Source organism: Lissotriton vulgaris, chromosome 1_1, assembly GCF_964263255.1.
Source record: "Lissotriton vulgaris chromosome 1_1, aLisVul1.2, whole genome shotgun sequence".
Classification (NCBI taxonomy): Eukaryota; Metazoa; Chordata; class Amphibia; order Caudata; family Salamandridae; genus Lissotriton; species Lissotriton vulgaris.
In genome coordinates, this window is record NC_141685.1 from 78,035,171 (window position 1) to 78,049,748 (window position 14,578).

General features: G+C 45.1%; 1 protein-coding gene across 1 annotated transcript in view; it reads left to right on the forward strand.

The window, feature by feature from the left end:
• The first annotated feature begins 1 nt into the window (after position 1).
• The window catches only part of LOC147737409 (uncharacterized), a 93,617-nt gene continuing 79,040 nt past the window's right edge, over positions 2-14,578 (forward strand). The window contains exon 1 of the mRNA XM_086923945.1: positions 2-1,216. Within this exon, the coding sequence (XP_086780071.1) occupies positions 64-1,216 (1,153 nt within the window). The 5' untranslated portion in view covers positions 2-63. The remainder of the gene's footprint in view (positions 1,217-14,578) is intronic.

Here is a 14,578-nt window from a genome sequence, read left to right on the forward strand (position 1 = left end):
AAACTTTACCAGTGCGCTGAATGCCAAAAAAGTTTCAGCCGTAAATCTTATCTCACTATTCATATGAGAATCCACACTGGGGAAAAACCTTATCAGTGCTCTGAATGCCAGAAAAGGTTTTGGAACAAACCAAGTCTTTCTCGACATGTAATAACCCACTCTGGCAAAAAATCTTACCAGTGCTCTGAATGCCAGAAATGTTTCAGTCAAAAAAACATTCTCACTCAGCATAGAAGAGCCCACACTGGGGATAAACCTTACCAGTGCTCTGAATGCCAGAAATCTTTCATTTACAAACACAATCTCACTCTGCATAGAAGAATCCACTCTGGGGAAAACCCTTATCAGTGCTCTGAATGCCCAAAACATTTCAATTGTAAATCACTTCTAACTGAACATTTGAGATTCCACACTGGGGAAAAACCTTATCAGTGTTCTGAATGCCACAAATGTTTCAGTACAAAAAGGAGTCTCACACATCATATAAAGATCCACACTGGGGAAAACCGTTATCAGTGCACTGAATGCCACAAATGTTTCAGTGAAAAAAGGAGTCTCACACATCATATAAAGATCCACACTGGGGAAAACCGTTATCAGTGCACTGAATGCCACAAATGTTTCAGTGAAAAAAGGAGTCTCACACATCATATGAAGATCCACACTGGGGAAAACCGTTATCAATGCTCTGAATGCCAGAAATGTTTCCGAGACAAAAGAAGTCTTTCTCAACATACAATAACCCACACTGGGGAAAAACCTTATCAGTGCTCTGAATGCCCAAAAGAGTTCAAACTTAAATCACTTCTAACTGCTCATGTCAGATTCCACACTTGGGTAAAACGTTATCAGTGCTCTGAATGCGACAAATGTTTCAGTCAAAAAAACAGTCTCATTCATCATATAAGAACCCACACTGGGGAAAAACCTTATCAGTGCTCTGAATGCCACAAATGTTTCAGTCTAAAATACAGTCTCATTCATCATATACGAACCCACACTGGGGAAAAACCTTATCAGTGCTCTGAATGCCAGAAATGTTTCAGTGACAAAAGCTGTCTCATTCAGCATATAAGAACCCACACTGGGGAAAAACCTTATCAGTGTTCTGAATGCCACAAATGTTACAGTGAAAGAAAGAGACTCACTCAGCATATAAGAACCCACACTGGGGAAAAACCTTATCAGTGCTCTGAATGCCAGAAAAGTTTCAGAGGTAGAGATGGTTACAAGCGCCATAAGAAAATACACCATCAAAATTATTCAGTGCTGTCTCCGGCTCGTACAGCTTAAAGTCCTCCACCGGATTTATGTGACTGGTCCTCGCCTGATTCGTATGGGATACTCTTTGGATGGGTTGTGTAAGCTTGGATGCGGCCTAACGGGCACTTTCCTCCATATACTCTGGGAGTGCCCGGCGGTTGTGCAGTTCTGGAGTCGAGTGCATGCTGTGATGAAGGAGGTCACAGGTGTTGCGTTGTTGCCTGAAGCTAGGCGTTGTTTGTTGAATGTTTGGGAGCCGACTGATTATGATGTGGCGCAGACTCAGTGGGTGACCCTCGGGAATATGATTGCCAAGAGAGATATTGCACAGTTGTGGGGATCTCAGAGACCGCCCACGATCTTGGCATGGAAGGTGAATATGGACTGGTGCATGTTTAGAGAGAAGACAGTATATGTGGCGCGCGGCAGACCCAAAAAATGGGGGAAAGTCTGGGGCCAGTGGAACTCCTATCGTGGTGAAATATGTACACCTCCCTTCACAGACGTCTCGGATACTCCACCTTCCCCCTGAACCGACATTCCTACTAATGTTTCAGCTATAATGTTTCCTGGCTTGCAATTCCCCTTGCTTCCCCCCCATCCCGTATTGTCGATTGTATCAAACTGATACGCATTTCCTTCCTCACAGGACGCTTCACCATTTGTAATGATTTTATTGCCTTGTTTAATTTTTGTTCATGTTCAATTTCTGTTGTGAATGCCAGAAATTCCTATTTAATTGGCACAGCCTCACTAACCATAAGCGGCTCCATACTGATGAAAAATCTCATGAGTGTTCTGAATGCCAGAACAGCTGCAGAGAAAAACGCTATCTCACCATGAGAAACTCCACACTGGAGAAAATCCTTATGCCATAAAAGCAGTGCAGGGAGTTCAGTGGCTCTGATCTAAAGCGGGCTGTCAGAGCTCTCGGGGGTCCCAGCCGGGTTAATCAAACAGTTCTGTCTAGATGGCAGCTGCTGGCAGCCAAGATGGTGGCTTTTACTGCCTATCTGTGTTTATTAAGCTGCTGTGAGTGTACGAGGTTTGATGGGTTCAGATAGCTGCTGCGCTGGAGGGAGGCGGAGGCCCGGCTTGGGCTGACTCGTGTGAGCTTCTCCACTCCGGCCGTGCTGGGTGGCAGCTTCTGTCCGTCGCTCAAAGTGAGAGATTCTTTCGTGCGTTATAGGACTTAAAAATGCGTTTTAGATTTTACATCATGCTAGTACAGTGTCACTGCAGAGGATGTCACGTGCCTGATGTGCAATTGGAATATATACTATGGGATGAAACCGAAATAGCAAAAACACTGCAGGGTCCGCACCACCCGACTAGATTTGAACCTGTGGGTTTTGGAAGATAGCCCCTCCCACTGCAGAGATAAAACTACTGTACCTGTTCCTGGTTTGCCAGGGTCCAGGCTCTTTTCGGTTCCGACTGCTGGCTGCTTTTTTGCTTGGGCATACTCCCTACCAGAGTGCTCCTGGCCAAGTGTGCTGCTAGCTGCCACCGTAGGACTGATTTCTGTGATTGTGAGTTCGGAGGGCGGGGGACAGTAACCCACATTATGCTGACTCTTCCCTGCCCCAGGCATACGCCCATTGTCCCGTATATTGTCATGTAATCAGCGGAAGTGTTGCCTTTTGTATTTGAAAGCTTTTGTAGGTGGCTGAACCTGTATTCTGAATTATGGAACCTGTTGACATCAAATGAACGGAAGGGCTGCTATTTGATTTTAAATATCCTTTTTATGGTTACAGATGTATTATTGTATTTAGTAGTGTATACATTAGTTTATTCTACCAAGGCAGATATATGCTAATAATGAGAGACTTGTCAATTCTGGCTGTAACAAAATAGTTCGGATCCAACTGCGCTGGGTGGGTTGGGGGGAGGAGTGATGGGAATCTTGTCTTCGGTGTAGCAGGTGCAGGTTTCGTGGGTCCCACCATGATTTGCAAATCTATTGCTCACATGTAGGGGTCTGTCAGCATTCCTCGGTCCCTGAAACCAGACCAGGGCATCAGTTTATTTACATTTTTGTAAACAAACCCGTGCCGATTCAAAATATCTTTTCATCATCCAGTGTGGTGTGGACTGTCATAGAACATGAAACTTGCCTACTGGCCTGTCATTTTTTGAAACATTCTGTGAAAATGTTACTAAGCATGTACTTCGGAAATTTCTCCCCCCGGATTTGTATGGGTTTGTGGCACACAACAATTTGCTATGTTGAGAAAGGAACCCATATCCTTGTGCCCTGCCTTCTTTAATTCAGTACCCTTTAAAAACTCTTTAAGTTATAACGAAGCTGAAAATAACACTCTTCAGGTTTGTTGATTCACAAAGCGTTTTAGTAGTTAATTATTTTTTATCTTCGACTTTGGAATCAGAGCACCACGTGGTTGTGAATGTGGCATCTGTGTTTCATAAAATATATCTATTTGTGTGACATGTTATTTTCAGCACTCTTCACAGCAGACACCAATTTTTCAATATATATATATATATATATATATATATATATATATAAATGGACGCTCGCGTGTAGAGACACAGCCACACTCGCGGGGAGAAACTTGAACTCGCCTATCTTGCCACAGCATGCTTGAATAGCTGAGGAGCTCAAGAGAAAGTGATTCAGTCCCATTTCGCCGTGGAATTCCTGACGCGTTTCGAAGGCTCCCGCCTTCTCTTCAGAGGATTTGGCGAACTGATGATGGGAATGCAGGTACCAGCCCTGGTAATAATCATGGCACGCCCCTAGTGGGCAGTCCAAATGTCCCAGTGCCTGATGGGACTGGTAGTCCTGTTTAGTCTTGGCGCCCCATCTGTGGATCGTGGCGGACGAGTGGTCTCCCCTCGCCAACCAGGCAACCTCACGGTAGTGGAGTAGCAGACGGATATATGCCCGTCAGACTAGCAAGCTGGATGCTTACCCTAGTCGGCTCCTACCCTGAGGCTGCTTGGCGGTGCTCAGCGTGTGTGCAGGGACACTGCTCGCTCGTTTTCCATCATGGCGCTGCTGCACTCTTCTGGCGGGTGCGGTAAAGGATGGTGATGGTTCCATCCACATATGGACGCTCGCGTGTAGAGACACAGCCACACTCGCGGGGAGAAACTTGAACTCGCCTATCTTGCCACAGCATGCTTGAATAGCTGAGGAGCTCAAGAGAAAGTGATTCAGTCCCATTTCGCCGTGGAATTCCTGACGCGTTTCGAAGGCTCCCGCCTTCTCTTCAGAGGATTTGGCGATCTGATGATGGGAATGCAGGTACCAGCCCTGGTAATAATCATGGCACGCCCCTAGTGGGCAGTCCAAATGTCCCAGTGCCTGATGGGACTGGTAGTCCTGTTTAGTCTTGGCGCCCCATCTGTGGATCGAGGCGGACGAGTGGTCTCCCCTCGCCAACCAGGCAACCTCACGGTAGTGGAGTAGCAGACGGATATATGCCCGTCAGACTAGCAAGCTGGATGCTTACCCTAGTCGGCTCCTACCCTGAGGCTGCTTGGCGGTGCTCAGCGTGTGTGCAGGGACACTGCTCGCTCGTTTTCCATCATGGCGCTGCTGCACTCTTCTGGCGGGTGCGGTAAAGGATGGTGATGGTTCCATCCACATATGGACGCTCGCGTGTAGAGACACAGCCACACTCGCGGGGAGAAACTTGAACTCGCCTATCTTGCCACAGCATGCTTGAATAGCTGAGGAGCTCAAGAGAAAGTGATTCAGTCCCATTTCGCCGTGGAATTCCTGACGCGTTTCGAAGGCTCCCGCCTTCTCTTCAGAGGATTTGGCGAACTGATGATGGGAATGCAGGTACCAGCCCTGGTAATAATCATGGCACGCCCCTAGTGGGCAGTCCAAATGTCCCAGTGCCTGATGGGACTGGTAGTCCTGTTTAGTCTTGGCGCCCCATCTGTGGATCGAGGCGGACGAGTGGTCTCCCCTCGCCAACCAGGCAACCTCACGGTAGTGGAGTAGCAGACGGATATATGCCCGTCAGACTAGCAAGCTGGATGCTTACCCTAGTCGGCTCCTACCCTGAGGCTGCTTGGCGGTGCTCAGCGTGTGTGCAGGGACACTGCTCGCTCGTTTTCCATCATGGCGCTGCTGCACTCTTCTTGCGGGTGCGGTAAAGGATGGTGATGGTTCCATCCACATATGGACGCTCGCGTGTAGAGACACAGCCACACTCGCGGGGAGAAACTTGAACTCGCCTATCTTGCCACAGCATGCTTGAATAGCTGAGGAGCTCAAGAGAAAGTGATTCAGTCCCATTTCGCCGTGGAATTCCTGACGCGTTTCGAAGGCTCCCGCCTTCTCTTCAGAGGATTTGGCGAACTGATGATGGGAATGCAGGTACCAGCCCTGGTAATAATCATGGCACGCCCCTAGTGGGCAGTCCAAATGTCCCAGTGCCTGATGGGACTGGTAGTCCTGTTTAGTCTTGGCGCCCCATCTGTGGATCGAGGCGGACGAGTGGTCTCCCCTCGCCAACCAGGCAACCTCACGGTAGTGGAGTAGCAGACGGATATATGCCCGTCAGACTAGCAAGCTGGATGCTTACCCTAGTCGGCTCCTACCCTGAGGCTGCTTGGCGGTGCTCAGCGTGTGTGCAGGGACACTGCTCGCTCGTTTTCCATCATGGCGCTGCTGCACTCTTCTGGCGGGTGCGGTAAAGGATGGTGATGGTTCCATCCACATATGGACGCTCGCGTGTAGAGACACAGCCACACTCGCGGGGAGAAACTTTAACTCGCCTATCTTGCCACAGCATGCTTGAATAGCTGAGGAGCTCAAGAGAAAGTGATTCAGTCCCATTTCGCCGTGGAATTCCTGACGCGTTTCGAAGGCTCCCGCCTTCTCTTCAGAGGATTTGGTGAACTGATGATGGGAATGCAGGTACCAGCCCTGGTAATAATCATGGCACGCCCCTAGTGGGCAGTCCAAATGTCCCAGTGCCTGATGGGACTGGTAGTCCTGTTTAGTCTTGGCGCCCCATCTGTGGATCGAGGCGGACGAGTGGTCTCCCCTCGCCAACCAGGCAACCTCACGGTAGTGGAGTAGCAGACGGATATATGCCCGTCAGACTAGCAAGCTGGATGCTTACCCTAGTCGGCTCCTACCCTGAGGCTGCTTGGCGGTGCTCAGCGTGTGTGCAGGGACACTGCTCGCTCGTTTTCCATCATGGCGCTGCTGCACTCTTCTGGCGGGTGCGGTAAAGGATGGTGATGGTTCCATCCACATATGGACGCTCGCGTGTAGAGACACAGCCACACTCGCGGGGAGAAACTTGAACTCGCCTATCTTGCCACAGCATGCTTGAATAGCTGAGGAGCTCAAGAGAAAGTGATTCAGTCCCATTTATTTATTTATGTATAAATATATATATATATATATATATATATATATATATATATATATATATATTCACTGAAAAAAACATAGGTTTCACACCAGTTATAGTTAGGAATTAGCCTTTAAAAAACCTAAGAAATTCACTGAAAAAACCATAGGTTTCACACCAGTTATAGTTACCTGGAAATTTTACTGACATAAAACCATTGAAATTCCCACGTTATAGTTAGTTGGACTCACTATAACTTGCGCGCCTGCAATGCACTGCTGATGACGTCACATATTACATCACTCATGACATGGTCAGTGACATCACTCATGACATCACTCATGACACCATCCAGTGAATGTGTGTCTTTTTGAAAAATAAATATGTTTTATATATGTATTTGTAAAGGACGATGGAAGAATAAATGGTTAAATAAGTGTGTAAATGGATGTTTGTTTTTAAAGAATTGATTGGTTAACTGCCTTATTAAGTGTATCTTAGTGAATACATATATTAGCGAGTAACGTTTAAATATTGTAATATATGTATCAGTGTTTCACTTTGTGTATAAGTAGCTGCATGGGTTGGTGACTGACTCACTGTTTGTATGTGTTTTGAAGACAGCATATGTGCAGGACTGTATGGGTGGATGAGTGTGTATATGTGTGTGTTAGTGAGTGAATGACTGTCTCACTAGTGTCTTTATCAGTAACAAGATATGTTTTAATCTAGTATATGTGAGTATTGATGTATATAAGGGAGTATATGAGAGAGTGAGTGATTGTAAGAGTTCCTGTTTAAATAAGTATGTGTTTCTATAAGTGATTGTTTAAGTGAGTAAGTATGTGTAAGTTTCCTTAGAAGTAAGGTGGTAGTGTGTGTATAGTTGTATATGCAAATAAATGGATGTTCAATAGTTTATTTGCATGTGTGAGTAACTTTTGGATGACTGTCGGTGTGTAACAGGATGTATAGGTGTATCACTACATATGATGAGTGAGTATATGTATGAGTGACTATATAGAACTGTTGGTGAATGAGTGGATGTGTATATACATGGTAGAATTACTGAATTGGTTGTTGTAACTGGTATGGGTATCTCCATTTTTTTGAAAATGTTAGTTTCTATTTTTGAATATGTGTTTCAAGGGTTACATTACACTGAAAGGATATCTGTCACTTTCTCACAAGGATGGTGTCATGAGTGATGTCATGAGTGATGTCACTGACCATGTCATGAGTGATGTAATATGTGACGTCATCAGCAGTGCATTGCAGGCGCGCAAGTTATATTGAGTCCAACTAACTATAACGTGGGAATTTCAATGGTTTTATGTCAGTAAAATTTCCAGGTAACTATAACTGGTGTGAAACCTATGGTTTTTTCAGTGAATTTAATAGGTTTTTATAAATGCTAATTCCTAACTATAACTGGTGTGAAACCTATGGTTTTTTTCAGTGAATTTCAAAGGTTTTTTAAATGCTAATTCCTAACTATAAGTCTCACTTTATAAGTAAGACTGTTAGCGCTCTAGTTGGTCTTTAGAACACTCTGGGACATTCTGTCATTGGGCTATAGTTGGGCTACATATGGCTGATATTTGGGCTACATTTGTTTTTTTTTGTCTCTGGTGGCCATCTTTGGGCTACATTGGGCTACATTTGGGCTCTAACATATATATAGCCCAATGTAGCCCAATATATATTTTTTCAAAGTTAATTTTCGTAAAAACCACTGGAGCATATATCTTGAGACATAGCAAAGGTACATCGGGCTACCAGTCCCTACAATTTTGCCAAGTTTGGTGGAAATCCATTCAGCCATTCGGGCTAAAAGTGAGTTTGACCGCCCTATGGAAATTAACACGGAGAAAACACGTTTTGGGACCCCCCTTTTATCTCGGCCCCTGCTTGACGAATCCCCCCCACATTTTCAGGGAAGGAGCGGAGCGGAGCGGGCCACCTACTTTGAGAAATTCGCAAAGATTCGTCCACTGGTGCCAAAGTTATTCCCAATAGAATGTTGCGGATTTCCTATGGAAAGTAGATCCTAACTATAACTACCTACTGGCGATCGCCAGTAGGTAATATATATATATATATATATATATATATATATATATATATATATATATATATATTCTCTGTTTAGTTATTCTTTGCTATTGGGTTTTAATTGTCTGTGGATCACAGCAGTTCACTTCTCGATACAGATTAGCCGTTGTTTCCCTAAATTGAAAATACCAGAATGTGTGCTGTATGAATCACTGTAGCCTAACATTATACAGGGCAGAGCTTCAATGACTAATGCTAGCCAAGTGATGCAATGTTGTTTAAGCTGTTGGAGTCAGAGAGGGCAATGCAGTCAAATCATAGCTAGGAATAGCCTCCCTGTGCCTTATTATGTGACTTTCGCAGTGCCATCTTTTTGCTCTTCATTGTTTTGCTCAACATGTTTCTGATCTTAGCATAACAGCATTTCAAACGTAACCCAACTAAAGATGGCGGTCTGGAGAGCATGGGAGAAACCAATATTCCGCTTTCATTTTTGTGTACACAGTGTAAGATAACAGCCCAGAGACGCTGTCTAGTGATGTATTGGTTTTGTCCAGACCCTCGGGCAGGAAAGAACAGGTGTACTCCAAAGTGCCAGTGGTGCTGTACGCGGTAGGGATTGAGTAGTGATGTAGGCATTGCGGGTTGAGTGGTGATGTAGGCGTTGCGGGTTGAGTGGTGCTGTACGTGGTGGGGATTGAGTGGTGCTGTAGGCTTTGCGGGTTGAGTGGTGATGTAGGCAATGCGGGTTGAGTGGTGCTATACGCGGTGGGGATTGAGTGGTGCTGTACGCGGTGGGAATTGAGTGGTGCTGTAGGCGTTGCGGGTTGAGTGGTGATGTAGGCGTTGCGGGTTGAGTGGTGATGTAGGCGTTGCGGGTTGAGTGGTGCTGTACGCGGTGGGGATTGAGTGGTGATGTAGGCGTGGCAGGTTGAGTGGTGATGTAGGCGTTGTTTGTTGAGTGGTGCTGTACGCAGTGGGGATTGAGTGGCGCTGTAGGCGTTGCGGGTTGAGTGGTGATGTAGGTGTTGCGGGTTGACTGGTGCTGTATGCGGTGGGGTTGAGCGGTGCTGTAGGTGTTGGAAGTTGAGCGGTGCTGAACGCGGTCGGGGTTGAGTGGTGATGTAGGCTTTGGGGGTTGAGTCGTGCTCTAGGCGATGCACATTTTCAGCAGGCACACTCCTCCAGCCGTCAGTGCACACTTTCACCAGACATACACACCACCAGTTGTCAGTGCACGCTTTCATCGGGCACAAATACCACCAGCCGTCAGTGCACGCTTTCACCTGGCACACACACCACCAGCCGTCAGTGCTCGCTTTCACCAGGCACACACGCCACCAGCCGTCAGTGCACGCTTCCACCAGGCACACACAGCACCAGCCGGCAGTGCACACTTCCACCAGGCACACACACCACCAGCCATCAGTGCACAATTTCTACAGGCACACCCACCACCAGCCATCCGTGCACACATCATTTGTTAACACATCCACAATTAACTATTGTAGCAATCGCAGTATGGCGCACTTTACTTTTAAACATATTCATCTAAAGCGCAGCATGCCACCATTGCTACAAAAATAAATACACATTTGCAATGCCAATAGCTCAAACTTAATGCGAGACCTATTGCATTGCACTGGGTGAACTCTCCCCTGCCTTTAGGAATGTAACTACTTGATAATCGGATATCCACACCTGGGTGGACTTTTTGACTAACCTGCTTATACAAATTGCACTTCATCAAAATTGTGGACACAGATGCCATACTGAAATGGTTTGTACGCAATGAACCAATTTCACGCCACACAATTCCACAACTAACAATTCCAATCCAACCCACATAATTTCACTACACACCACATGCATACACTCCATAACACATGGCTAAAAGACATTGCCATTTACAATGCCATTTGCTCTAACTCAAATAAATCCGAGACCTATTGCATTTTGTTAATGTTGTTAAGCCGAACTTTTTGAGCGCACGGCTACCCCAAAAGGGTGTCCCGGCGCTTTAGCAAAGAGGCCCAGAGAAACAAGAAACCAAAGGCATACACACTACAGTCACAGCGGATTACTTGGTAAAGAGCAGAGTCTTCAACTCCTTCCTAAAAGCCAGGAGGTTGTTCGCTTTCCGAAGAGAAAGTGGGAGCTCGTTCCACAAGCAAGCTGTCACGTGTTGGAAGGATCGACCTCCCATCCGGACACGTTTGACCACAGGCACCTCCATTTTGGCCAGGTCCGCTGACCGCAGCGACCTCCGTGGCACATAGAAAGCAATACGCTTCCTCAGATAGTTGGGACCAATCGTATGGAGGGCTTTAAACGCCAGAGTGAGGAGTTTAAATCTGATTCTCCCAGAGATTGGCAGCCAGTGCAACCTAGCTAGGAGCGCAGAGGCGCTGGCTCTCCTGGGCAGGCCATAGATGGCTCTGGCCGCCGAATTCTGGACAATTTGCAGTCTGGATAACAGATACTTAGGAAGGCCTGCAAAAAGCGCATTTGCATAGTCCAGGCGGGATCCCATAAGCGCCTGGACTACATTCCTACGATACTGCAGTGAAAGCAGAGGAAGGAATTTCCTAAGCATCTTAAGGATGCCGAAGCATTTCCCTGCTAATCCCAGAATGTGTGGACGGAAAGAAAGATCATCGTCAAACACCACTCCAAGATTTTTTACCTGAGAAGATGGTTTCTCAGGGGGGAACATGTCCTGGGGCCACCATGTCTTCCAACCCGGATCAGGGGCACAGCCGAAAAAGAGCAGCTTAGACTTGTCTGAGTTGCATTTCAGGCTGTGCCGCTGAAACCACGCAAAGACTGCACTCAGACAGTCCTTGATTTCAATGCTTGTTATTCTTGTGTAGAGTCTTGGAGGGTAGATTCTGCTGGTTCTAGAGCTCTTGGGCTGTCTGGTATCTACAAAATACTCTTGCTGCTTTAAGGTTCAGTACACTTCTGGGAAACTCATAACCTTGTGGGCTGGATCCATATTTTTGAACTCCCACTTGAAAAGGGTGTAAGTAACGTGTGCCCATCTCCCTTTCACAATTTGCATCATGCCTGTCCTATCTATCCTAGACAATTATTGCAAGTGTAAAAACGAGCCCCCTTTCACAGGATTGGCCCAACGGAAACTCTTTGTTTTGTAGCACATTTCTGTTTTTTTTTTGCATTTTTCAAATCATTTGATTTTGGGGATATTAAGTGTTTACAACAGGAGTCTTCAACCTTTTCTGAAGTGAGAGCTACTTCTGATCAGTGAAAGTCTTGAGCTACTCAAGGCTAATCATCTCGCGCATTGTTATCAGACAGTTTGTCAAGTTGGGCCTTTTAGATTGAAGACCCATCATCTGTCTGCGCCTTCCGCGCCACGGTACTCCTATGATCTCAAGAAATGTAAAAGAAAATGTAGGCACCAATAACAATTTTGGAGGAAGAATTACAGCCTATTGTTCAAACACAGTTAAATCACTTTCATCATTTGCTTATAAACATTTAGCAACTCCCAGCCAAAAAGCTGTGATGAACTAACCAAATTCTTTTTTCCAAAGTAAATAAAATATTCCTGAATTTTAAGATAACACCTGATAATCTTTAGGGACAGATACAGTGGAGTAACGTACGATGAATAAACTAACTTATCATTTCCTGGTAATGAGTACATTCACCCCACTTTCTGAAGACAAAGTCTCTAATCTTATCAACACTATGAAATTTGGAGCCCTGTAGAATCTTGCCCTACAATCAGTTTCAGCTAGCATTTCTGCTCATCTCCCTTTGTTATGACAATGGTGCTCAAGTCCGTCTTTTTTCCAGATGCTTGGAAAAAGGCATTGATTTTGCCCCTTCTAAAGACTCTTTCCCTCGATCCCTCAGATGTAAAGAACTACAGACCCAAATTGGTCCTTCCTCTTCCGAATGAAATTAAAGAAAAGGCCATGAATCAGATCACCACCTTTTTTGAAAATACTGACTTTCTGGATCCTGCTCAACATGGGTTTAGACCCTACTGCTGTACAGAGTCAACCTTAGAGCGGCGGTAACTGAAGAGAACAGATCCATTGTGGATAGAGGAGATTAATGCAGCCTTGATCCTATTGGATCTTTCGGCCACATTTGATACGGTTAACCATTTCTCTTTGGTAAGCCGTTTAGAAAGTGTAAGCATCAACGGTACTGCGATCAAACTGACCAGGTTCTTTTTGTCAAACAGAGAGCAATTGGTATCTTTGGAAGATTTGACCTCTGCTCCATTTTCACTTCATTGTGGGGTTTCGGGGATGTTCAATAAGGCTGACTTTGCCTAATGCATACAGCACTCAATTTATTTAACTAGTTCGATCCTGTTGGTTCTCTACATTCTTTTATGCCAGTGATATTGGCATTAGTGGTATTGGTTACTGTAGAACTGAAAAAGTGGCAAAAGATTTTAGAACGAGTATGACTAGCATCGCTAATTGGATGCGATTTGGTAAGGATTCCTCCTTCTGGATCACCTTTTGGTGGCCACACAGTCTTGAGCCCCTTCCACTCCCAGTCCAGAAGGCTAGAAATTTGGGTAGTCGTCTTGACTCAAACCTCACTTTTATTGACCACTACAATCAGGTAACCTCTTCCTGTTTCCTTATGTTAAAACACTCAATGAAAATCTTGCCCTTCCTTCCCATGAAGCTTAGGAAAAGTGTTATCCTGGCTCTTGTCGTATCAAAAATAGATTATTTCATTGATCTTTATATGGGCTCAATAGGTTGCAAACCGTCCAAAATGTGGTAGCAAGAGTGATGAAGAACCTCCCCAAATTCTGCTCAGCCTTTGAAGCCATTTAAGACCTCCATCGGCTGCCCATTAGGACAGGAATTAAATTCAAAGCCTTATGCTGTGCCCACAAGGCACTGCATCAGGTTGGCCCTCGCTTCCTACAAGATGCTCAAATGACATGCCCCTTCTCGTACTCTATGGTCCAGCAATACTAGGCAGGTATGTTTACCCAGAATAAAAAGTGTCCATTGGGTAGGAAGATGTTTCTCCTACTCCACCTCCAAATGGTGAAACTCTATCCAATCATTTGAGGTCAGCCTCAACTATTGAAGTTCAGGAAGGAACTTAAGACGTTTCTTTTCAGGCTAGAGTTTAATGTTCTCATCTAACTGCTAGGCAAATGTTTAGGTATTTTATATCCCGTACTGTCAGGTTTCAAATGACACTAGTGCCAAGATGCCTTTTTGGTAATCGTGCGCTTGATAAAAAAATTAACATTTACATTTTCAGACTCTGCTAGCTGCAGCCTGATGATAATAATATAAAATAAACACAGCCTTCCCTTAACTTTAAAAGGAAAATATGACCTTGTTCTTATTTAAAAATGAACTCAAAGCTGTGAGATAATCCAGTGGCGTCTGGGAGCTACTGGTAGCTCGCGATCGACTGGTTGAAGACACCTGCTGCACATTTTATAAAATTCAACCAAAAGCCATTCCAACTATTTAAGACTTATTTTCTTACCATGCTCCACTTGATATAATTCTTTTACTGGGCAGAGAGTCACCATGAGCCGCCTGCCACTGTGAGATGAGGCACATTTCCCCACGTCAGCGGATTAACACTTTCTACAGTATATTGTTATTGTAGTGAATCTTATATGGTTGTGTCCCGTTCGGACAGGTTTGTATGTCCTGGACTGAATAGCTTTGAAATGTAACGCTAGTACAGTTGTTCAAATGTCTGACCTAGATTTTTCAAACCATTCTTATATTTCCTATGTATGTATTCGTTTAGGTACCACCAGTGAATTCACCACTCTATGAAGATTAATATGATCACTGGATGGTTTTGTATATTAAAACCCTTCTTTATACTTATATTGGTTCGAACACCATTTTTAGGTCTCGCTTGAGCCAGCCCGA